This window comes from Sinohyriopsis cumingii, chromosome 6 (genome assembly GCF_028554795.1).
Source record: "Sinohyriopsis cumingii isolate HCF-2022 chromosome 6, ASM2855479v2, whole genome shotgun sequence".
NCBI classification, from domain to species: domain Eukaryota; kingdom Metazoa; phylum Mollusca; class Bivalvia; order Unionida; family Unionidae; genus Sinohyriopsis; species Sinohyriopsis cumingii.
Genome location: NC_142966.1, coordinates 3036663 through 3048896, shown reverse-complemented (window position 1 = coordinate 3048896; position 12234 = coordinate 3036663). Strand labels below are relative to the sequence as shown.

General features: G+C 32.3%; 1 protein-coding gene across 2 annotated transcripts in view; it reads left to right on the top strand.

Annotated features, from left to right (window-relative positions):
- The window catches only part of LOC149796281 (phosphopentomutase-like), a 116277-nt gene extending 104299 nt beyond the window's left edge, over positions 1-11978 (top strand). The window contains exons 18-20 of one of the 2 annotated variants that reach the window (XR_016421653.1): positions 4387-4520; positions 7947-10557; positions 10625-11978. Coding sequence is in view for 1 of the 2 variants with exons in the window: in XM_089960922.1 (XP_089817048.1) it covers positions 4387-4520; positions 7947-8055 (243 nt within the window). In the remaining variant the exon portion in view is untranslated. Of the gene's footprint in view, positions 1-4386; positions 4521-7946 lie in introns of both variants that reach the window. The other variant, XM_089960922.1, reaches the window with a different exon arrangement.
- The last annotated feature ends 256 nt before the right edge of the window (positions 11979-12234 follow it).

Below are 12234 nucleotides of genomic sequence, written 5' to 3'. Positions count from 1 at the left end.
CTTTCATTTAATATAATTTAATTTCTGTACAACATTAAAAAGGAGTTTGTTGTTGATATCACTTTACTGTTGGATTTCCGATGTTGTTGTTTTTTGAGATTTGTGAAGTTATGTGACCAGTAATGCAATTGGAGAGTATCAGGTCTGGTTTCATCTATGCCGTAGTTTCATCTAGTCTGTCAGTGGATTAAAGACATAACGATTATAATACTTGCCATTTCTGAGAAAAAATTAATAATTTTCCTATTGATTTATTGCAGGTATGAGTAACATAAGTTTAAATTTGCTAAGCCTGCTGGTAAGCGACTACCATATGCCGCTACTGCACGGGGGCAGCAAATTCCAAATTTTCGATATGCAATTGCAATGACCCCAAACCCCAACCTAAATATCTAAATGTGAAAAATGGGGTGAGAATATATACAGGAAACCCGGATTAGAAAATGGACTGCTATTCATTTTAAGCCAAATTTGTTGTCCAAAATGTTGAATCTCTGGGCTGAAATGAGAAATTGTTATCCCTTGTATTATATATTAAAAAACAATATGTGCCCCTGTATAAATACAGGTTTGGGGACTGGTTTAACAAATTACAAGAAGACAAGTTGATTTTACAGAAAATTCAGTCCTTTTTTATACAACCTTATATAATTTTGAAGGTCTTTTGTCAAAATTTAAATCAACCCTTTTGAAAATGTTCCTTAGATTAGGTTGTTTGAAAAATCTTGTTGGGATTTTATTGGCACAGATAAATTTAGGGTTAAACTCTTTTGATTACAAGACAAGATTCTAATTCTTTGCTTTTATAGGTTTTTTTTAATACTGTAATAGGAAATGTTTACTTTGTATAATATGCATATATATATATATATATATATATATATATATATATATATATATATATATATATATATATATATATATTGCTATAGAATATTTAGAATTAAAGGTTTGAAAGGAAACAAAACTAATTTATGTTCATTATGTTGTTCCCACTTAGCAACGTAATGCAGGTCAGCAAAATAATGTTAGAATTTTTATTCTGTTCATTGAAATGACTTTACATGCTAATTTATAGGAATATAATCAAACTTGTTTCATGTGATACATTTTGTGGTTTTGTACATGATCATCTTTTCTGATTTAGATGTTTTGGAGAGTCTTGAAAGAGAAACATCTTTAGATTTAGAAAATGCATGTTTTATAATCTAAAATGTTCTTTAATTCCATTTAGTAATGGTCATATGTGAACCTTGGAAAAAAAGTAATTTCATCCTGGAAACGACCTGGAAATTTATCATTAGAAATGCGTGGGGATCATGTATTTTACTCAAATGACTAGTATTGTAGGTTAATCAGTTCTAAAAGTTAACCTTTCAAGCACATCATACAAAGTACATGCATTCATGTACACCAAATTGAATTCTAGCTGAATACATCATACAGCCTAACTATATGCATTCATGTACACCAACATGAATTCTAGCTGTATACATTATACAGACTAAGTACAGGCATTCATGTACACCAAATTCTAGCTGGATATATCATACAAATATTATTGAGTCTATGCTTTTAAAACAAGTAACAGAAAAGAGTGAAAAGCAAGAAACTAATTTCATTTGTATACCTCAATTTTTGATTTATGATACTAAAAGATCCAAAAGCTCAAAAATGTATAAAAATCAAAACATACAAAATTCCTATAATGGCCTGGAAATTTAATCAGGATATAATAAAATAAAAATTGTATGTCTTATATATATATATATATATATATATATATATATATATATATATATATATATATATATATATATATATATATATATATGGATGCATGGACAGATGGACCTGTATATATATTGATGCATAAATGGATGCATGGACTTCATCAGACGTAAAGACAAGTAGGACTTGTATACAGGTAGAACTTAAATACAAATAGGATTTGTAGACATGTAACAGTATGAAGATAGGACTTAAATACAAATAAGACTTAAATACAAATAGGACTTAAATGCAAATAGGACTTAAATACAAATAGGATTTGTAGACATGTAACAGTATAAAGATGGGACTTAAATACAAATAAGACTTAAATACAAATAGGACTTAAATACAAATAGGACTTAAATACAGATAGGACTTAAATACATCTAAGATTTAAATACAGATAGGACTTAAATAGAGATAGGACTTGTATGCAGATAGGACTTAAATACAAACAGGAGCAATAGGACTTGTGTAAAATATTGGACTTAAATACAAATGATAAGGACTGTTATACAAATAGGACTTAAATACAAATGATACAAACTTGTGTACAAATAGGACTTAAATACAAATGATACAAACTTGTGTACAAATAGGACTTAAAATACAAATAGGATAAGACTTAATATGTAAAAAGGATTCAAATGCCTGATTAAATACAAATGCCATTACAGCAATTTAAAAAACATTTAAAACACGTTTTTGAACATTTTGTATTTAAACTTTGTAACAAACACCATTGCTAAATTTAGCAAAAACTTTAAGTAGACATATGAAATTTTGTGCATGTTTGTATGCATTCATAAATGCTGGAATTACATTTTCATGCAAATATCTTAATTTTTCACATTTTTCTACTAATGGTTTTTAATTTTGATGTGGGTATACGTGTTGTACAAACACAAGTCTGGTCTGTATGGATTCTGAATATTTCACTGTGATGTTTCAGTTTTTGTAACAGTATTTGATTTATATCAAATATCAAGGATTTAGCTGCTGTTTGGTCAGACTAAGTATTCACCAAGATTCAGTAGCTATATTATGACATTGCTACATATACACATATTTCCAACAAATGAAAATGATCTTGTTATGCCTCCATTTGATGTTAATCTTCATGTATATTTATACATAGTAATTCTTAAGTTCATCTGTCCTTTTGTCCTACACGCAATCTTATTAGTGTGACTAGTTCTGCTGTTTTGGATGGATTGTACACAGTCTCATTAGTGTAACTAGTCCTGTTGTTTTGGATGGATTTTACACACAATCTCGTTAGTGTGACTAGTCCTGCTGTTTTGGATGGATTGTACACAATCTTATTAGTGTAACTAGTCCTGCTGTTTTGGATGGATTGTACACACAATCTCATTAGCGTAACTAGTCCTGCTGTTTTGGATGGATTGTACACAATCTCATTAGTGTAACTAGTCCTGCTGTTTTGGATGGATTGTACACAAACAATCTCATTAGTGTAACTTGTCATGCTGTTTTTGATGGATTGCCATGGAACTTTTTAAATATTGTCATTATCACCTAAAAATTTGCTTATCAAGAGATCACCTTGTTCACACAATCTTTGTTAGAGTTATTGCCCTTTTCTCTTGTAGCTTAATGCAGTGAATGACAAATCTTATCAGGGCAACTAGACTTGCACTCTTTTTTTCTTTGCCTTGAAACAGTAAATATTATGCATTCCATAAGGTGCACCTATTGACATATCACGTTACTCCTGATTTTTTTATATAGAGTTATTGCCCTTTTTTACTTGAAGATGACTGCTCAATATGACAAAGTCTTGTAAAAGTAACCAGTTTTACAGATCCATTAGATCGTATGAAGCTTGGGAACTGTTATGGTCACCATCAGAAGATGTGCTTACTGATAAATCACATGGCTCCTGCAGTTTATGCTTGAGTTATTCCCCCTGGTAGTTTAATACAGTAATAACACAATAGCAGATCTAGTTCTCCACTTTTCGTTTGGTTACCATGAAAGTTAGTAAATAGTATGGTGATCTCCTAAATATGTGCATATTGCTAAATCACTGTGCTTCTGCAATTTTTATATGTATGCACATTGTTTGTAGAGTTGATGCCTTTTTTGTCTTGCAGCTGATTACAGTGTATGACAGGTTCTTATCACCGCATCTGGTCCCCCAGTTTTTGAGTGATCACTTTGAAACTTGATTAATATTATGGCCATCATCTGAAGATGTGCATAGCGATATAATTACTGGGCATTTGCAATTTTGCTTACAGTTATTGCTCTTTTTATTCTGGAGCAGAATCCAGTGTAATCTTGTGAACACAGCTTCTTGTAGTTTTTATGTGAAACTGTAGATATTAAGATGCACGTATTTAAATGATTTTTGTGGAATTTATTGCCCTTTATGACTTTGAAACTGGATGCAGTTTATGATAGAATTTCGTTAATGCATCTATTCTTAAAGTTTTTGCTGTGAAACTTAATACATATTATGGTCATCGTCAGAACATGTGCATGTTGACCAACTATTGTATTTTTTACAAGAGCTGTGTCTGTTTTATGACTATAGACTTAACTCTATCATGGGATAATTTACATTATAACTCTTGTTCTTTTGATCAGGTGTTACCAGTGAGCAGATCTAGCCAGATGATTACATTCACATTTGAGAATGGCTGCACAGCTACAATTCGTACTAGTGGTACAGAGCCAAAGATCAAATATTATACAGAGCACAGGCCTGATCCTAAGAGAGGGTTAGTAAAATTATATATAAACTTTACTGCACAAAGCACAGGTATAATCCTAAGAGAGGGCTAGTAAAATTATATATAAATTTTACTGCACAAAGCACATGTCTAATCCTAAGAGAGGGTTAGTAAAATTATATATAAACTTTACTGCACAAAGCACAGGTCTAATCTTAAGAGAGGGTTAGTAAAATGATATATAAATTTTACTGCACAAAGCACATGCCTGATCCTCAGAGAGGGTTAGTAAAATGATATATAAATTTTATTGCACAAAGCATAGGTCTAATCTTGAGAGAGGGTTAGTAAAATGATATATAAATTTTATTAAATAAAGCTCAGGTCTGAGCCTCAGAGAGGATTTGAATAGTGATATGCAAATTGTATTACACAGGTTCAGGTCTGATCCTCAGGATTTATCAATTGGTTGTTGTTGTTGTGGGGTTTAACACCATTTTTCAGCACATGATAGGCTATACATGGCAGCCAGAATTAATGGTGGAGGAAGAACCCGGGAAAACCCCGGAAAGAACCACCAACCCACGAGAAGCTACTGGTAAGCTTTCTCACATACCCACATTGGCTGAATCTGAGACTCAAACCGGCACAGGCAGAGGTGAGATGGCAGTGAACCAGTATGGAGAGTGCTTTAGACCACTTGACCACTTGGGGCCCTCATCAGAGTAAGTAAAGTCTGACTAAAACATTTTGACTTTTCTTTGTAGAAAAGCGCAGTTATTTTAGTTGCCAGTTGAGTTGTGTGAGATATTCCTGAAAATTTGTTTATCAGTTGGTTAATTGTATTAATCATTACAATAGTTGTTGGACTGGTTGATTTATCATGCCAAGTTTATAGATATAAATATCACAGCTTCTTGCAATAAATATTGAATTCCACATTGGCATATCACACAGCAACAGGTATAAATATGATAGCATCTTGCAATAAATATTGATTTCCATACTGGCATATCAAACAGCAACAGGTATAAATACGATAGCATCTTACAATAAATATTGAATTCCACACTGGCATATCACACAGAAACAGGTATAAATAGGATAGCATCTTGTAATAAATATTGAATTCCACACTGGCATATCACACAGAAACAGGTATAAATAGGATAGCATCTTACAATAAATATTGAATTCCACACTGGCATATCAAACAGCAACAGGTATAAATATGATAGCATCTTGCAAAAAATATTGAATTCTGCACTGGCATTTAACACAGCAACAGTATAAATATCATAGAATCTTGCAATAAAAAATGAATTCCACACTGACATATCACACAACAACAGGTATAAATATGATAGTATCTTGCAATAAATATTGAATTCTGCACTGGCATATAACACAGCAACAGTATAAATATCATAGAATCTCACAGTAAATATTGAATTCTACATTGACATATCACACAGCAACATATAAATATGATAGCATCTTGTAATATTGAATTCCATGATGGCATATCAAACAGCAACAGGTATAAATATGATAGCATCTTACGATAAATATTGAATTCCACACTGACATATCACACAGCAACAGATATAAATATGATAGAATCTTGCAAAAATATTGAATTCTGCACTGGCATATAACACAGCAACAGTATAAATATCATAGAATCTGGCAGTAAATATTGAATTCTACACTGACATATCACACAGCAACAGATATAAATATGATTGCATCTTGCAATAAATATTGAATTCAGCACTGGCATATAACAGAGCAACAGTATAAATATCATAGAATCTTGCAATAAAAAATGAATTCCACACTGACATATCACACAACAACAAGTATAAATATGATAGCATCTTGCAATAAATATTGAATTCTGCACTTGCATATAACACAGCAACAGTATAAATATCATAGAATCTCGCAGTAAATATTGAATTCTACACTGACATATCACACAGCAACAGATATAAATATGATAGCATCTTGCAATAAATATTGAATTCTGCACTGGCATATAACACAGCAATAGTATAAATATCGTAGAATCTCACAGTAAATATTGAATTCTACACTGACATATCACACAACAACAGATATAAATATGATAGCATCTTGCAATAAATATTGAATTCAGCACTGGCATATAACACAGCAACAGTATAAATATCATAGAATCTTGCAATAAAAAATGAATTCCACACTGACATATCACACAACAACAGGTATAAATATGATAGCATCTTGCAATAAATATTGAATTCTGCACTGGCATATAACACAGCAATAGTATAAATATCGTAGAATCTCGCAGTAAATATTGAATTCTACACTGACATATCACACAGCAACAGATATAAATATGATAGCATCTTGCAGTAAATATTGAATTCTGGACTGGCATATAACAGAGCAACAGTATAAATATCATAGAATCTCGCAGTAAATATTGAATTCCACACTGACATATCACACAACAACAGGTATAAATATGATTGCATCTTGCAATATGGGGGCCCCGAGTGGCCGAGTGGTCTAAAGCGCTCTCCATTACGGATCACTGCCATCTCACCTCTGTCTGCGCCGGTTCGAGTCTCGGATTCAGCCAATATGGGTATGTGAGAAAGCTTGCCAGTAGCTTCCCGTGGGTCGGTGGTTCTTTCCGGGGTTTTCCCGGGTTCTTCCTCCACCATTAATACTGGCCACCATGTATAGCCTATAGTGTGCTGAAAAATGGCGTTAAACCCAACAACAACAACAGCATCTTGCAATAAATATTGAATTGTGGACTGGCATATAACACAGCAACAGTATAAATATCATAGAATCTCGCAGTAAATATTGGAATTTCACACTGACATATCCAATTGTTTGTTCTTGTGTGGATTTTTACACTTTAGCTTACAATTCAAATGCTTTATAATTATTCAGTTTAGAATTTTTGTAGGGACAGTATCATTTAAGATTAAAATGAAATATAATTTGAGGTTTTTGTTGTTTTTTTAGAAATAAGTTGTTTCATTTTTATGATTTTGTATCAAATAATTTTCAATTTTTACAATTTTGAAACTTTCTTTCTCCTTCATTTTACTTAATGCCTACCATTCAAGCAATGAAACATATCCCATGTCTTTAAATAATGGCTCTCCCTCAATATGTTGATTTTGCAAACAAGTGCAGCACAAGCAAGTTTGTTCTAGATTTACTTCAAAGAAATTACATGTTATTCACATGTATATGTGTGGCATCATTTAATTTTTTGAATGGAGAACGCTTCAGTGTCATAACGTCTGTCTTATATCAGTGACTTTTATTCTTGTCATGGTAGCCATGACATTAGAATTAGTCTTAATAAGGCAAAGTTTCTGAACAGGTTGTTTTCAGTTACTAGGATTTACCAATTATTGTGTCAGACTAATGATAGTAATGTTTTAAAATTCAACATTTCAGCATGGATCAAGCTGAGGTGCAAAATGAACTTGACGACGTTGTGGAATGCATAAAGACCTATTTTTTCAGACCAGACAAATTTGGTCTGATTGCCCGAACTGATAGCTAATTTAGACCAGACAAATTTTTGTAAAATTAGCTAATTCATAGCACTTGTGAAAGAAAATGTCACAGAGTATTCAAGAATATGATTAGTGTAGTGACTGTCCTTACAACCTATGGTGTGTCAACTTATGCCAGGTTGTCAGACTTACAACCTGTGCCAGGTTGTCAGACTTACAACCTGTGTCAGGTTGTCAGACTTAAAATGTGTGCCATATATGCCAGACAGATTTGCAATGAGAATTTATTTATGGTTCTAAAGACAATATAATTATAGACAGGTATCATGTATAGAGAAGCTTATTTATAGTCAAGTATCATGTATAAACAATTTTTATGAATAGGCAAGTTTCACTTTTGAACAAGTATCCTATATAGACAAGTCTTATTTATAGATAAATATCATGCTGATTGCAAGGCAATATGTTTATAAACTTGAGGCCATAACATTTCAGTGATGATGCTATTTATAAAAGACATTGCTTCATGTCCACAGTTATCACAACTACTCAATCAGTTAACCTTGCTGATTGTGTGCAATTCTCACAACTACCCAGTCATTTAACCTTGCTAATTGTGTGCAATTCTCACAACTACCCAGTCATTTAACCTTGCTGATTGTGTGCAATTCTCACAACTACCCAATCAATTAACCTTGCTGACTGTGTACAATTCTCACAACTACCCAGTTAACTTACCTTGCTGATTGTGTGCAATTCTCACAACTACCATACCCAGTCAATTAACCTTGCTGATTGTATGCAATTCTCACAACTACCCAGTTAGTTAACATTGTTGATTGTATATTGTAACATTGTTCCACCTATGATAGCAGTTTCAAGCTGTTGTAAAAGACTGTTCTTGACTAACCCACACAGATTTATATATAGGTATCCATGGTTAATATAATTTAATTGCCTGACATTAATATAAAATATCTTTCTTCTCTTAGAACTGCCATAAACATTGGCCTAAATTGGAACTTAGAACTGTAATAAATATTGGCATGTATTGTCGTATGTGACTTGTTTAGGCTGGAATAAGCAGTAACAAAAGAAAAAGTGAAAACAACAAGCTTTGAAAAATTTAACAAATAAATAATTTATTTCTCTGGAAAAAACACTATAAAAAATGAAAATATAAGAACTCCAGTTTTAAGAATCAAATCCAAAAATAATCCAAGAAAAATCCATGAATAAAATTTTAGAAGTCCTAATAATGAAATGTTCTAATGAATTCAAGTTTGAGTCCCAGCGAAGAATCCAAAATGGAAGGCGATGACATATACTGTAGTTAGTATGGAGTTGATGTGTACAGTCCTTTGTTATTCTACAGTCAATAATATTTCCAGTGTTTGAATTTCTGAATATAATTTAAATAAATGTCTTTGTCCATAAATTCTGTATGAGTACTCAAATATTTCCTGAAAAAAGAATTAATCTTTTAGAATCCAAATAATTTGAATAAAAATTAAAATGTAATTCCCAAACTAGTCACAAACAAACACTCAAACACTTTCCAGTGTTAAAGCCCAACAGAGATCTCTCTCTAAGCATCACTATTAAAACTAACTAATGCACAATTTTGGAAAGCTCAGAATTGCAAAATGGAGGCTGTTCACATATAAAAAATATATGTAGCCCCAGTATGACATTGATATAAGCTAATCCTTTTACTCCGAGAATAAAATATAAAAAAAGTTGTTTACTTCTCTCACTGATTTCTAAATCAACTTTGGGAACTAGATCAGCTTAAGGTGTTTACAACTGAAGAGTCAAGATCAAACTATTTTCTGAAAAAACATCGAGTTCCTAGTAAACAAAACTTCATTATTTTGACGTAATGAAATTAAAAATTAAAAAAATTCCAAAACATACAAACAGACAATTAAATTAAATATGATATAAATTAAATCAAATATACATAACAATTGGCCCTTAGAACTGCCATAAACATTGTCATAAATTGGTCCTTGGAACTCTGTCAACATTGGCATAAATTAGTCCTTGAAACTGCAGTCCAGATTGGCATAAAATGGTCCTTGGAACAGCTGTAAGTATAATGAGGAAAAAGTCTCAATTCTGAGGATGTCCTCAAATTCATTGATGATTTTAAGTACAGCAGAAGTGACTTTAATGGCAGCATCCATGCATCTTGATTTTTCCATGTGTCAGTAACTTAAAACATGGCTTTTTACTGCTTGAAAGATATTCATTGTACGAATGAGGCAGTCTTTAGATTAGCATAGAAATAAAGTATCAAGTGTATTTTCAAAATATCCAGGCATTTTTCTTCAGCCGTGTGGTGCATTGATCAGCATTAGTTTGAGCGTTAGTTTGATCGCTTCTGTGACAGTGAAGACTAAAAGACAAGTATATGAATATGTGTAGTCTACTAGTTGCAGTTGCACTCTACCTAGCTGGGGACAACTTAACTGGGATAAATATCATCTTTCTTGCCACCAAATTACCATTGTTGGTGAAACAGTGGTCTCAGCTAGTCCCCAAAGGTTTATTGACAGCATAGTCATAGGAATTTTGTGTACAACATATCGTCAAACATTGCCAGTCCCCAAGATTTATTGACAGCACAGTCATAGGAATTTTATGTACAATGTATTGTCTTACATTGCCAGTCCCCAAGGTTTATTGACAGCATAGTCATAGGAATTTTATGTACAGTGTATCGTCTTACATTGCCAGTCCCCAAGGTTTATTGACAGTGTAGTCATAGGAATTTTATGTACAGTGTAACATCTTAAATTGTCAGCCCCCAAGGTTTATTGACAGTGTAGTCATAGGAATTTTATGTACAATGTAACATCTTACATTGCCAGTCTCCAGGGTTTATTGACAGCGTAGTCATAGGAATTTTATGCACAATGTATTGTCTTACATTGCCAGTCCCCAAGGTTTATGGACAGTGTAGTCATAGGAATTTGTTATGCATACTGATATTGGAATATTACAGATTTGGAAATTATTATTTACCTAGATAATATATGCTTAATCTAGTGTTGGATGTAATATGACTACTCTTTTCTTTATGTATGAAACATCGTATGACTACCCATTATCTATGTAGCTACCCGTGTATCTGTTGACAGATCTTCCTCTCTGTCCCCTTACCAATCTATCTTCTTACGTACATACATACGTACATACAGACAGACAGACATGCATACATACCGACATGCATAATTTTTCAGTTATTTTTTTTGTAACCACTGCTGGTAGCAAAAACTTGGTACTTAAGTAGATACTTTTACATGTTTAGAGAGTAAAATTTTTGTTTTGTTTTTCTGTGGATGTTTTGGCAGATAATTTAACCGTTCGTTATTGTCAGCTTAGATTTATGTGCCCATGAATGATTTAATGCTGGATCAAGTTCACATTATTCAAAGTAGTTATGATGGACTGTATCTATATGTTGTGTACATTTTGTTTTCATACCTACTTCCGATTCCATTCCAAAACATAGCATAGACGTCCGTATGAGAATCTCAGATACTTCTAACACTTCTCAGTTTTTTTCGTGTGATCATTTTTTAACTATTAATGATCTTTCTTTTCGCCAGATTTTATAAATACATGGGAATGATCTAACAGTTCAAATCTCCATGTATATTATAGTCCATATGGCATCTCTAGTAATTTACATATTGTGTTTCCTTTATGTATGAATAGTAGTATTTCTTAGTGTCCTTTTCTTGTTACTCCCTTTGCATTTGTCTGTCCATCAGATTTTTGTTTCACTTTTATTTATGTTACCAACTTTTTGTGGATTCATTGTTGATTTGAACCACAGATTTAAAGACCTATAAATGAAAAATGAACCACTTATGATGCAAAAGCCAATACCCACTTACAATGATAAAGAAGCTTAGCAGTTAATTTCAACTTGATTACTGTAATAAAATAGTATCTTTTACATGTCTTGTTTTATTTTTCCCTTCTTGAATAAATTGTGAATCATTTTATAGTCCACTGGCAACTGTTAGTTTCACTCACTGTCTGAATCAATTTATGTTTTGAGTTTAGTAAGGATAGAGAGAAAAGAGAAGTGAGATCTGGTAGGATAGAGAGAAAAGAGAAGTGAGATCATTAAGGATAGAGAAAAGAGAGGTGAGATCAGCAAGGATAGAGAGGAAAAAGTAAAAAGTATTGAAGTAGTATTATTGAAAATG